General features: G+C 39.5%; 1 protein-coding gene across 3 annotated transcripts in view; it reads right to left on the bottom strand.

Moving 5' to 3' along the window:
• LOC132972399 (voltage-dependent calcium channel subunit alpha-2/delta-1) overlaps positions 1 to 13,431 on the bottom strand; it is a 68,658-nt gene that overhangs the window by 9,531 nt on the left and 45,696 nt on the right. For 2 of the 3 annotated variants that reach the window (XM_061035189.1, XM_061035191.1), the window contains exons 18-31: positions 13,058 to 13,132; positions 9,498 to 9,569; positions 9,208 to 9,279; positions 8,450 to 8,511; positions 7,926 to 8,002; positions 4,289 to 4,349; positions 4,122 to 4,213; positions 2,900 to 2,981; positions 2,270 to 2,332; positions 1,191 to 1,294; positions 569 to 661; positions 385 to 452; positions 242 to 280; positions 87 to 158 (exon numbers count right to left, since the gene is read on the bottom strand). In XM_061035189.1, coding sequence (XP_060891172.1) covers positions 87 to 158; positions 242 to 280; positions 385 to 452; positions 569 to 661; positions 1,191 to 1,294; positions 2,270 to 2,332; positions 2,900 to 2,981; positions 4,122 to 4,213; positions 4,289 to 4,349; positions 7,926 to 8,002; positions 8,450 to 8,511; positions 9,208 to 9,279; positions 9,498 to 9,569; positions 13,058 to 13,132 — 1,032 coding nt within the window. The remainder of the gene's footprint in view (positions 1 to 86; positions 159 to 241; positions 281 to 384; positions 453 to 568; positions 662 to 1,190; positions 1,295 to 2,269; positions 2,333 to 2,899; positions 2,982 to 4,121; positions 4,214 to 4,288; positions 4,350 to 7,925; positions 8,003 to 8,449; positions 8,512 to 9,207; positions 9,280 to 9,497; positions 9,570 to 13,057; positions 13,133 to 13,431) is intronic. The other variant, XM_061035190.1, reaches the window with a different exon arrangement.

Consider the following 13,431-nt stretch of genomic DNA (forward strand, 5'->3'; position numbering starts at 1 on the left):
TTGCTGATCAATTCATGAAAAACAACAAATCGGTGAGGCAAACATGGCGCCTGATAAAGTGAGGCGAATGGTTTCTTTGAACTCACCAGGTTGATATACTCATCCTGATTGGAAATAAGAAGGAATCCCCCATCGTCCAGTATTACACAGTCAACATGCTGCAGGGTAAAAAAAAAAAGATAAAATGATGTTAGCATATCAATAGTACAAAGAGATTAATATTAATATTAAAGTGTGATACCTTGTCATTCCTCAGACAGCCACAGATCTCATCCTTGCACTGAAAGGAAAAGAGCATGACATTTTTTAAAATCCATTAACGCATTATTTGGAGTTGTCACAACAATATATTAGTTGCAAATTTACTATACGACCAGAACTTACATTTAGCTTCAATGTAGCATTCATGAAACTGTTCATCCAAAATGACACATTGAGTTTCACTCCCACCACTACAGAGAAGAAAAATCCCCAAAAAACAGGCAAAGTTACAACTTGAACAGCTATTATAGTTTAATTTATTTTAAATCACAAAGAGGCAATAAATCTGGTTTCAGCCAGACGGGACCTGCTGGTTTGAGCGTGACTTCGTTAATCGTGACCTCCACCGCTTTGCTCACTAGAATACCCGACTCAGAAACGGGCTCCCTGCCCTCTGCTGCTTTTCAGAAGAGAAGAGAAGAGAACCAATAACCAATGCAGTTTAAGTTAAAATCCTGTTTTCAGGGTACATGGCATTGAACATTCAGAATGTGAATCACAGTTAAATTGGGAATAATCGCTCCCCATTTGGAAATTGTTATAGAAATTCCATTCATTTTTAGCTGTTTTTCATTTATGAGAATTGAGTGGAGTCTGTGGAGCTAAGACATGTGCTAATCCAGCCAAGTGTAAGCATGGCTACATGACACTGTAGTCTGCCTGTCCTGATGTCTGTTAAAGAGATCAGTGGAGATAAGAAGTACGCAGAGAGGGAGGGTGGGGATGATTGCTGAAAGACACAGCAGGAACAAGAGAAGGATAAAGAGGGTGATATCAGAGGCCTGAAAGTGTGATCTCGGCCAGTAGTGATGGGAAGACGTCCAAAGGCATGGATCTGGATAGGATCAGTGCCAGACCACAGGGTAGTCACTCACACACACAGAAATGAGCATACAAATACACATTTTCAAACCTTTCAGCACACTTACTGTTGAAAGACGGAGCTGTGAAAATATATATCTCATTGTCTAGGGTCCTTTTGTAGAAGCTTGACTCATACGTCTCTGAATTTTCCATCCACTCTTCCCCAGCACTGCAAACAATGATATGGTCATGGATCATTATAGACATGAAACACCAAAAAAAAAAAAGTGTTTGATCTATCTTAATCATTTATGTTTTCATCTCAAGCCAAATTCTCTTCATCGGAATCCGAACACACCCAGAGCAGGCTATATATATGTCAATGGCACGATCCAGTAAAGGGGTAAAGCTGATTGTATTTCTTCTTTTATTGTCAGAATAAAATGCATTCATGCATGCCTTTTAATAAGGCAGTTTTTTCTTACCACTGTAACTTTTGCTGCTTTGCTAAAGTGCTCATGATGGATAGGCCGGATCTTTGTAACATAGCAATAAGTAAAGTCTTTTACCTGCTTTTTGTAACATAACAATGAGTAAGGTCTTTTTACCTGCTCTTTTGTAACATAACAATGAGTAAGGTCTTTTTACCTGCTTTTTGTAACATAACAATGAGTAAGGTCTTTTTACCTGCTCTTTTGTAACATAACAATAAGTAAGGTCTTTTTACCTGCTCTTTTGTAATGTTAACAGACAATGAGTAAGGTATTTGTCTCGAGATAACACTTGTTATGAGTTGACGCTATACAAATAAAAGTTGATTGATTGATTGATTGATCTCTAGCTTTTGATTTCACATTCTGACCTAGAGGAACCCCCCAAGTGCTGATCAGACAAAAAGAAGTGGCAAGGCAAATTAAGGGAAATGCTCTGCATTTGAACGTTGGATTTGTGGAATTGGCCCATGTCCCATACTGGCCTGGCAAGCCCTGTTAGTTCAGCTCAAAGTGTCTTATCCCCTATGTTCTAGAACAAAAAAAAACCCCAATTGGAGCAGGTGAGAAAGGCAGGCAAATGCTATCAACCTAAGAGTTATTAAAGTCTGTATCAACTTTCATCTCACACATTTACACCACCGGATAGTTGGGCCTAAGCCTCAAAGCTAACGCCCAGACATGTAACTGAGAAGAAAGTGGGGGGGGAGTACCTCTTTGGGTAGACTCTTGTGATTCCTCCATCTGTGGCTACGAACCTGGCCAGGATCCCATCCCTGACAACGTGGAGAACAACAGCCAATCAAACATCAAAGTCAATCGCACATATTAGAAAAAGAAGTGTTTGTGATCTCTGAGGGCTGAGCTGCAGACGGGACACAAATTGGTTTATGCCCGCAGTAACTTGTCTCTACGTGTCCTAATATTAAACAGATACTCTGCATTATATGTGCAAGTGTGTGTTCAAATTATTCCAGACAAGTGGGCATACTATGAAAGGAAAACGCACTGCTGTAATTATCTTGTGTTCCACTTACAGTAAAAGCAGCATGTCTTGGCAGAGCTCGACTCGGAAGGCTGGGTGTGATGTGAACTTATATAGTACTTATGCTTTCATCATGTTTCACTTGTCGGACACGATCGAAACATTCAGAGTGAAAAACTAGGTTTGTAATTTGCACATGACCGTCAGTAAGCATCAGCCATGGTAGTTGAAAGCATCAGTATAGACGTGCAACACAGACACGGGAAGAAATACTTACTTAACAAGTACAAAGTAAAAAAAGAAGATTACATCTTAGCATCACTTAAAACGGAGAGAAGCTGAAAGGCTTGGCACTCACACTGTCTGCTCATTCCAAAGTTTAACCAGTTCTGCTGTCAGCCCTGCATCCAGGATCAGTCGGCTCACCAAGGACACGTTACCTATGGAAGGTATGTTTAGTTGGTAACACAGGAGGTATGACAATAGAGAAAAACTGCAGAAGTGCGCTTATGGTGAATGGTTCAAAAAGTAGGAAGATTAATTTCTTGATTGTTGGCTTTCACAAAAAAGCACAATTGAATTCATGGAGCAATGCACTTAACCCTACTTTTTTTTTACAGTAGATATGTTTAATCAGTTAAAACAGCTTTATAAGTCTTGTGATTGAAGTCAGCCCACAAAGAGGTGCGTGTTCAGCCAAATACTCTCCTTGGATAAAGAGAGGGACGGGGAGTGATTTCTTGGTACTTGTCAAGGATATCGTCCAACGGGGAGACATGTTGAAATGTTTTTTTGTAGTTTTTTCTCTGAGGGACCATTAGACAGCCCTAGACAGCAGGAAGTTGTGAGGGATTGGCTGTGGTAGCTTTTGAAGACAGACAATGCTAAGGTATTGAGTTCAAACTCAATTTTCCTAAAACATTCTTTTTTTAGGGAAAGATCAACTTTAGCTGGCCTTTTGTAATACTGCTTCCCCTTGAGTGTTTTAAGTCCTGCCTGTAACTGTCCATAAAGACTGAAGGCTATGTTAAAATGAATGATGAGAACATTCTGCACAAACAGAAACAGGAAAGGCAAGTGACTTAAATATATAGCTTGACCTCAGATTAAAACGGATCAAGGATACCTTATATCCATTAGCTGGCTGATGGTGGTAAACCATATTAGAGGGGTGACGCATTAGATAATGACAGACCTGATGAGTCATTTCATACCGCAATAGCATCAGGCTTCTAGGAAACTCAGTGGGTCAGGCTGATGTCACTCTGCTGAGACCGTACTAATCGAATGACCAAAGTCATGCACTGACCTTCAGATGCAGACCATGGTGATATCAGAGTGGAACAGATCCACCATGATGACTGATGATAACACATGATAGCATACCCGTAAACATAAACACACACTTCCAATCTTATCAATGCACACACAGCAAAACAACACAGTGTGTGTTTGATTCAAGTGATACATGTGCATCAGTGGTATGATAATGCTAACATAAGTACAAACAGTTCAGAATACTGACATCACAACCCGTACAAATGTGCCAACACCAGCAAAAAAAACAATGCTCGACTCACATGCATTTGGAGTGTTTCTGTCAATGTACTGACTGAAGTCGAGGAGAAACTGTGTGTTGTTGGGTGACAGCTTCAGCTCTTTGCAGTACTCCCTGAAGAAACAGTATTGGTCAGACTGAATTCCAGCATTGTTTTTTTTATCGGGTTTTAGTGTCGGGATCACTCACCTTGGAGCGATGTAAGTGTAACCAAACTCCTCGAACCTCTCCAGCTGTATGGTGTCCATGGCTTTTTAGAATCACAAAACAACTGGTTAAAGCCAATTAATATCACACAGCAGATATGTTTCTCTAAAACGAGATCTCTATTTAGGGTCACTCACAATACCGTATGATGCGATACAATATCATACTGTACGATACGTGGCCCACAATATTGATAATATCATGATCAGACGTGTCAAGTACAAATACTTCGTTACCTCACTTAAGTAGAAACTTTGGGTATCTATACTTTACTGGAGTAATTATTTTTCAGCTGACTGTTTACTTCTACTCCTTACATTTTCACGCAATTATCTGTACTTTCTACTCCTTACATTTTAAAAATAGCCTCGTTACTCCTATTTCATTTTCATGCCTCTATTTACATTTACATTCCAGTAAAGGCTATTGATAACGTGCCTCTGAAGTTTGACTTTTTGCACCATTACAATACTTATAGGCAACTAGTCATCATATCTTGATATGTTGATATATTAATGCTCAGTAGTACACATATATGGTTCTTTAATGTATTTGCATTGTACTAAAATGCGTTCAGTGCACTTTAGACCCCTGTGGCGCGGCCTAAGCTTTTGTCCTTAATGGCATTTTTTTCCCTTACGTTACTTTTATACTTTAAGTAGTTTTGAAACCTGAACTTTTTCACTTTTACTTGAGTAAAAAGCTCGAGTTGATACTTCAACTTCTACAGAAGTCTTTTTAAACCCTAGTATCTATACTTCTACCTGAGTAATGCATGTGAATACTTTTGACACCTCTGATCATGATACAGATATAATGTGATAACTGAAATCTTGTGCAGGATCGAATCACTGTAATTTGGTGTCAGTTTTTCCATTTGATCATATTTCATCTTGTATCTTATTTATACAGCTTTTCCGGCATAATCCCCTGTGTCTTCTTCTTTGGCCGTTTAACTTTGTTAACTTCGTTAAACCCACTTTTATATCATAAGTGCCACCATGAGGAGAAGTGGTGCAATGAACATGGTAAGTCAAATTTTGAACACTGTATTTTTACAATACGATAATTGTATCATAAGAGTCAGGATGACAATGTATTGCTGTATATGCCCCACCCCCTATTTAGGGGAAATGATTTGGAATGTGCTGTGAGATGACTACATGAATTCAAACACACGACACTAATATATTGTCATATCAAAAAAAGACAGATGGCAAAAACAATGATACAGTAATGCATATATTCTAGCTCAAAGTCCCCCTGCATATTCTTACACACACACACACACACACACACACACACACACACACACACACACACACAGGCACATGAAATACTGGACAGCTATGAAGTGATGTATTAAGGTAGAGAGTGTAATTCCAGGTGTGGTAAGGAAACATGAGAAAAGAACTGAGTGAGAAATACTTGCCTTTTTGCCCTGTTGTGACCCCAGAGATGAAGAGAGAGAGGAAATGAGGAAAGACAAAGGGGCTGATAAAAATGCATTCATCATCCAACAAATGATGTCATACATTGGAAAATATGCAGAAAATTGTCAATATTTCACACAGTTGGTTGTAAAATATCACATCTCCAGGACAAAGTAAGTACAACAGAGTGTGCACTTTCTAAGAATGCAGAGAGGGAAAAAGATCAAGAAGGTGGCTCGAGGAAAGTCATGTTAATACACGGTAGTATAGAAGAATATTCTTTTCCAACGGCTGCTTTTGTCCTGGTCTGGATTTAATTTAAAAACACTGTCTGATAGTTCTTATCTCATAAATGACATGACAGGCATCTAACAGCCATCATTCACTGCTCTCTTAAACCCGAAGACATTTTGGACACAGCCTTTAAAACATATTAAGTCGTGTGGAGAAGTCTGTGGAAAATATTACCGAGCGCTGGGTTTCCCCCGGGGGTCATGGAAATCTGGTGCATGATGAAACAATGTCCTTCACATAAAACATAACGGGGCGGATTCATTGTCCCTCTGTCTCCATAGACTGGCAGGGTGTCTCTTTGCCCAATTGCTGTCCACACCACACATTCCTTTTCTTTTTTTTTTTTTTTTTACTCCACTGTCATCACCTTATCAACCCCAGGATTAGGTCATTCATTTAATGCATTCAGCATTCCTGCCATATGATGAAAGAATCTATATTAATCAATCACACCCTCGGCTAAGATACCCCTCTCTAATGTATTAGGAGGACAAGTGGCTGCAGGAACCACCTACTGCATGCAGCAAAGGTATAAGATGAATCGAGGTATTGGTGGTCTGGCTCCACTGTGAAACTCTATACGGCTGTACAGAGAACTTAAGAGTCCCAAACTCCCTATCCGAGTTGTCTGTGGCAGCAAGGCATGCTGTGTTACTTTCTTTAACAGGCCCGTAAACGTTCTGACAGCCTCGTTATAGCAGAGAGGGAGTGATACAGGGGCCAAAACACTCAGTCAAAATCTCATCTTTTGGAACAACTGCACCATTAGCTGTTTATGCGTTGTGGCGTCACATCAGAGCTATATGGAAAAACACACTGAATCCAGATGGCTGTGTGCTGAATCTGATGTTTTTTCTTTCTAATTATATACATCGATCAAAGGGGCAGCATCTTTGCATCTATGAACAAGATTAAGTGTTCAAACATCAGAACATGTTCATCCATTAACCGATCTTTAAAAAAAAAAAAAAATGCAAACACACACAGAGGACAAATATGTTGATACAGTAGGAAGTGAGTCACATTGCAGGAAGGACACAGAGATCAGAGAAGAGAGAGTACTTGCCCCAAGTTGAAGCTGTAAAAATCCAAGCAGGGAAGAAGGTAGAGAAAGAGATAAGTTGCATCAGATTCAAAATGCAAATACACTGTGTGAAGAAGTGACAGTTGCACATAAAAGGGCTGACTTTGAACGTCCTTGTGAATGTAGCTGAATGTTCTAAACTGTCAGGAGAAGCAGCCAGAGGAGCAAGCGAGACAGCCTTGAGAGCACCAACAGAGTGAAAAACAAGCTATGAGGTGAGGACAGGTTTATAGATTAGACAGAGAGACAGACAAGATAGAACAATGCAGTTTCAACTCTTTGCTTTGGTTGCCTATGATTTCATGAAGCATTTAAAGGGGGGGAAAGAAGAAGGACAGAATTGGAAAACAAAAAAAGTTAGTTTGTCAGGAGATGGGATAATGAGCAGTGAAGCATAGGGGAGGTTTGTTCTCCTCTTAAGCCAGAAGGAGGGCCAAACAAGGGGGAGTAAAAGAGGGGAGAGGACAGCGAAAATGTAGACAAGATCAAAAGAGATGTGCTTGTGCTAGTATAGGTCAGAGAGGAGGAAAGCATGTGGATGAGTGTGTGTGGGAGCGGAGGGTGACTGACCAGTGGGTTACACTACAAAAGAGACGCTCCGTGGGGATCCGCTGATCTGAACAGCAAATACAAAGGAGTGGTTGTGGTCCCAGCTAGGAACTATAGCAATACAAATCAAGTGGAGATACTGGAGAGCACAACCCAAAGAAAGTATGCATGGGGACGCTGGTCGTGATGCATCAGAAAAAAAATGTAAAGCTGATTGTTTTTTTTGTTTTTTTTTTATGAGGGTGTACGCTTTACTCACACATGGCTTCTCTCATGTCATCCCCCAGCTTAGCTTGAATGAAGTGTTCACTGTACTTAGGCAGAGCAAGAGCCAGGCTGCAGAAATGACAGTTACACAGGCACACTGATGATAGACGTTTTAATTGGGTGTAATTCGATCGATTCATTTTTATCTAAGTTCCAATTTTTTAGATCATCCAAACATGCGAGTAGTTCCTGAAAATGTTCTAGGATAGGCTTTAAACACTTAAGTTTGTTTTTCCATCAGTAAAGAAAACCTCAAATACTTTTCACAAAAGGCATTCATGCTTTTACATTTTTCATGTTCTGTAAAAATGCAAAAACATGAGCAGCTTAACACATTTCCCACTGACCAAGCAGAGCCTGGTGTCTAAACGCATGAGAGTGACCCCTGTTGGCTTAAGTGGAGTCCTCCATCAGCTGGAGTGCTCTCAGTAGGTAAGCAGTGAATCTACTTTAGGGGACACTGACAGCTTAATGATCCATTATGAAATATAACAAAAAGTGCTGAGGTGGGCTCACCTGTAATCTGTTCCATTGACCGGAGCCCACGTGTAGGTCCTGACTCCTCGATCTATGTACCTCTGCAAAAGGATGATTTACACAGGAACTGGCTTTGAATTGAGGCAGATTATTAAGTTGTCTCTTTTTTTTAACAATACAGAACATGAGCTTTTAAACTGTGAAAATCTCTTAAAAATAATCCTTTGTTGCTGTCCTTAAAGGCTTTATGTGCGATTTTTTTGATCCAGCAGATGTCGCCCTTGAGCACCAGCATGAAACCAAAACAACTCGCACTGCATTGTTGTGTTAGCATGCTAATGCTAGTGATCTTTATTATGCTTGTATCTTCACACTGCATGTAAATTTACCTGAAATGAGCGTGATCTAGAAACACAGTTAAGCAGTGAGTACAGTATGTTATTCTTCTTTTCTCTAGTCCCTCAATTAAACAACTTTTATTCGCGATGGGAGGAGTCAGCCGGCTGTCCGGGCGATGTAAACAAAGTGAAGATAGGACTCGGAAAACTCTGAAAACATCACAGACAGTGGGACTCGGGTGTTACACCCATTGTAGACAGTCATGACTCACAGAGTTATTTTCAGAGGAGATACTTGATTTATATTATATTTAAGAGTGAAAAATCACATATAAAGACTTTAACAAAAAAGGACATGTATGCAGCATTAATACAGAATATGCAACAAGACATTTTCATTTAAACAGATGAAACATACTGCATTGTAATGTGTCAAGCCCTTTCCAATATTTATCTTACCTCATCCTGTGTTTTAACCAGAGTGTCAATGGTCCGCTCGCCTGTCTCACCGTCGATCATCATTCTCCTGATCTATAGGGAGAGACAAATAAACAGATAGTAAACATGTACTTTCTGGATTGGATTAACTGAGCTATTGCTTGTGTGTGACTAGTAGGGCGCAACTAACTAAATCACTTGCGGAAACTGCTTTATGGTTCATGGCACCTTCCTTGACATACATATCCTCTTTTGCCCCTGCCTGAATGTGTTATGTGTGCTGAGGATTTCAATGTATCTGCACACTCTACCTCCACTTTGATGTCATTCTCGAGTTCAGCATCCAAGAAGTCCAGGGTAACTGGTTCCTGGAATTTGGGATTCTGTTGAGAAGGAGAGTAATTGAGTTTGTAGTGAGACAGAACTGGAAAAAGAAATGCACACAAACATACTGAAACAAAGAAAAGCCCTGTACTTTTAGGTTTATTGTGAGTCGTTCTGCTCAAAGCAAAGTTTATAACGCAATATCCTGCCTTCATTTCACTCTGTCTGAAGCTCGCTGAGTTGGTATAGCTAAATGTTATAAAATGCATTGGACCGTTATACAGTTGTTACCCAGAGCTAGGTCCTGTCTATGGCAAAGAGCCATTGATTATCCCTCTGAATCTTTTGCTTGAATAATTGACTTTAAACATTTGAGCCACAATGTTCTTTTGTATTCAGTTCAAGAAGGACAGTCCTTTCCCCTTAACATATGTACCCAATCAATTCCATGGTATGGAAATAGGGGGGGTACCATGTGGCAGCGTTTTGACAATGTATTTGTAGCACTCGACACAGCTGAATCAGATTTGATACAAAGTGACACAGGACCCTATTAATGTCCTCTCTTAAAAACTCTATACCGCTGAGTGGCTTTATGGCGGAATAAAATGGTAGCAGTAATCTAGTGCTTCTCTATAAAACAGCAGTACATGGAATCTGATACTATTCTGTCTTCCAAAGGGTTTTTTTTCAGTAGGTGCCTCAAAATATGGGGCGATGCCATGAGGGCATATTGTATTGATACTGTTTTGTCTGCAAAGTTTCTTGTTTTTGAGTCGACACATGAAACAATGAACATGAAGATCAAAAAAAGAGATATGCATTTCAACTTTGAACGGTGAGAAAGACGAATAAGATGACGCTCTTGTCACAACAAAGTTTTAATTAAAAAACAAGCTACTGAGAACAAGAAAAGGAATTCCTAAAATAATCAATTTCATGGCATGAATGGAAAGCCTTACATTTGATGGTTATTGAAATTAAATGAAGGAGCAGCAAACGAAGATGATAAAGATGAAGCATCTCAGCATGAAAAATGAGAAAAAAAAGAAAGAATAAAAGATCAAGGGGTGGGTACAGAACGATGCATCAAACATATTCGAGAGAGGCAGGCGAATATGAAAAAGAACGGAAACGGGAACACTGGATGGTGGGAATAGCAAAGAGAAGAAGCATTTGAGAAGATCAAATGGAAAAAGGAAGGAAAAAGAAGAGATACGAGATTAAAAAAGGATGATAAGAGTGGGAGAATACTGGGAGTCAGCAAGAGATTTTGTTGAGGTGAGCTTGGGCGAGAGATCTAAATAAAAAAACACGACTGCAACTGGGGAGATCTGTGTGAAGCACATGAAATATGTTCAAACATAATCGAGTACAGCAAGAACCACAGCTGAGACACAGAAGGCAGACTCAAAGGGCCCAAGGTCAAGGTCAGTATTCATCCCGTCTCCGATTTGGTTGATTCAGTGACACAATGAGTGATTGACCCTCCAAACTGTACACACATATGCCATACATATTGACAAATCAATAAATAAGGAGGAAACCAAAAGTCATGCGCAAATCCTGCTAGCTTCCCTCCTAAAACCAAACTGCAACAAGTAAAGTGTGCTAGTGAAAAAGAAGGTTAATACTAAGCTAAAAATGCTAAGAACACCTGTAGAATAACTGAACCAAAAAGTCAACAAAAAACTGTTGACAAAAAAACTCAAGGAAAGTTCTTCTACATCTATTAAGCCAGTCGTGTTCTGATTTTAACTATACCTCTATTTGTATGTTTATGTGGAGTCATGGCACCTTCCTTGACCTTTGTCCTTTATACCTTTGCCTGAATGTGTGTGTGTGTGTGTGTGTGTGTGTGTGTGTGTGTGTGTGTGTGTGTGTGTGTGTACTGATCAGATCAGAGACAGTCATTACAAGCTACAGGGGGTTGCACCACTGCTTGAGTTCTGGGGGATTCCAACATACAGATTTTGCAGATCGCGATATTGATATGATTTACAAAAAAGTATTGACTACATACAGCTACTAAAAAGGAAATCTATGGGATTAGAATTCACTCAGTTCTACTTTTCTACCCTTTAGGACCACTGATGCTGTCTACAGTATCTACTACTGTATCTCACCTCGTGAAAAGTGGCAGCAAACTTATCCCAGAGCCTGAGATTCCTGTTATGAATCCTTTTCTGAGAAATGTATGAAAAGATGTAACACGGTGCAATTTGATGTGTCAAAAATAAAATAAAAAGTTCAGGACATTTTCCACTCTGATTTTTTTTCTTTCAAAATAATATGGACATAAAAATAACTGTATTTATCATCTACCTTTTTAAAACAAATTTAGGTGCAAAATGATTCAAAGTAAATGCCCAAGGAAAAGAGGCCCACACTAAAGTCTTTATGTGTGATTTTTCACACTTAAATATAATATAAATCAAGTATATCCTCTGAAAATAACTCTGTGAGTCATGACTGTCTACAATGGGTGTAACACCCGAGTCCCACTGTCTGTGATGTTTTCAGAGTTTTCAGAGTCCTATCTTCAGTTTGTTTACATCGCCGGGACGGCTGGCTGACTCCTCCCCTTGCGTATAAAAGCTGTTTAATTGAGGGACTAGAGAGCCGTTAAATTGAAATAAAATAAAAGTAATTGGATGAATAAGTGTTTGTGTTGATGGATTAGATGGGACAGCTGCAGATAGATGGATGTGATGGAAGTGTGCGTCCCTAGGGTTAGGGTCCCCTGTTTCAGATTCAGAGAAGGTGCATTCTGACCATTTTGACCCTGAGCATAGATCAGTCCGGGGGCAGCACTTCACCACTTTGCAGCCTGTCAGAACAGGTTGTGTCTCAGGCTGGAGGTGGTGGGTTGAAACCGTTTGTGAGGTCATGGCTGAATTTTCAAAGGGCTGCATGTTGATACATATCTGCCTGGGGCTAAAACGTCTTTCAACACTTATTTGTTGGAGAGTTGTACAACCACCCAGGGCGTTTGGTCCAACAGGACCCTTGCTGAATATCTCCGACATATTTCAGCTTTTAGCCTGGCTGTTGAATACTTAAACTGGAATTAAATTAAACGAAATTGAATGAAGCTAAATGTGCAATAAAGGCTACTCTAAAAAAAACACACTTTCTTTATCTTACAACACCTATTCTATGCAAATAAGTTGATTCAAAAAACAGTTTTAGTATAAACAAATCAAGTTATATTCTGGCTAGTACTTCCACTTTAAAGTAAATGATCTCTTCTATTTGCTCTGTTGACTTATGCTTCAATCCTAAACATGCTGGATATTCCAGATCACAGCTAAGTTTACAGATGTGTTTTTCCTCACACGGTGATTGAGCCACCCTCTAGCAGACATCTAAGGGCTGATGATAAGTCATACTTTATCTAAGGAGGGAATGCTTGATCTAGTGACACTAAATAAGAGTTTTTGAAGAGCCTTTGAGTACAAGCCGTGGTAATTATGTGGAATCGTGAGAATATGATACGATGCTTCCGGGACAAGGCCCATGTGCAGGGCCACACAGTATGCCATACCTTTGGCTGGAGATTGGGATGCAGCAGGACATATCCATTGGGATCAATGGCAAAGTAGTAACCATTTGGACCAATCTGAAGCACAGAAAAACAGAAAACAAGGAAATTAAATCCAAACATTATTCCAGATGATTTCACTATGACGGCAATACATCTGCTAAAAGATGTTTAAAAAGTGTGTAAGACAAATGATTCAGTTGGTCCACAAAAACAAGAGACTAATGTACAACAAATGGGCTGTAATTAAAGCCATTTTTTTTTATTATTCATTACTCATTTATTACACAAGAGGGAAACGTTGTGCAAGTTCTTTTACAACTGAGCCAGTCATGAGACTTGAGTGTGATAAATGTACTTGTATTATTTGTCTTTGT

The sequence above is a fragment of the Labrus mixtus genome, chromosome 4, assembly GCF_963584025.1.
Source record: "Labrus mixtus chromosome 4, fLabMix1.1, whole genome shotgun sequence".
NCBI classification, from domain to species: Eukaryota; Metazoa; Chordata; class Actinopteri; order Labriformes; family Labridae; genus Labrus; species Labrus mixtus.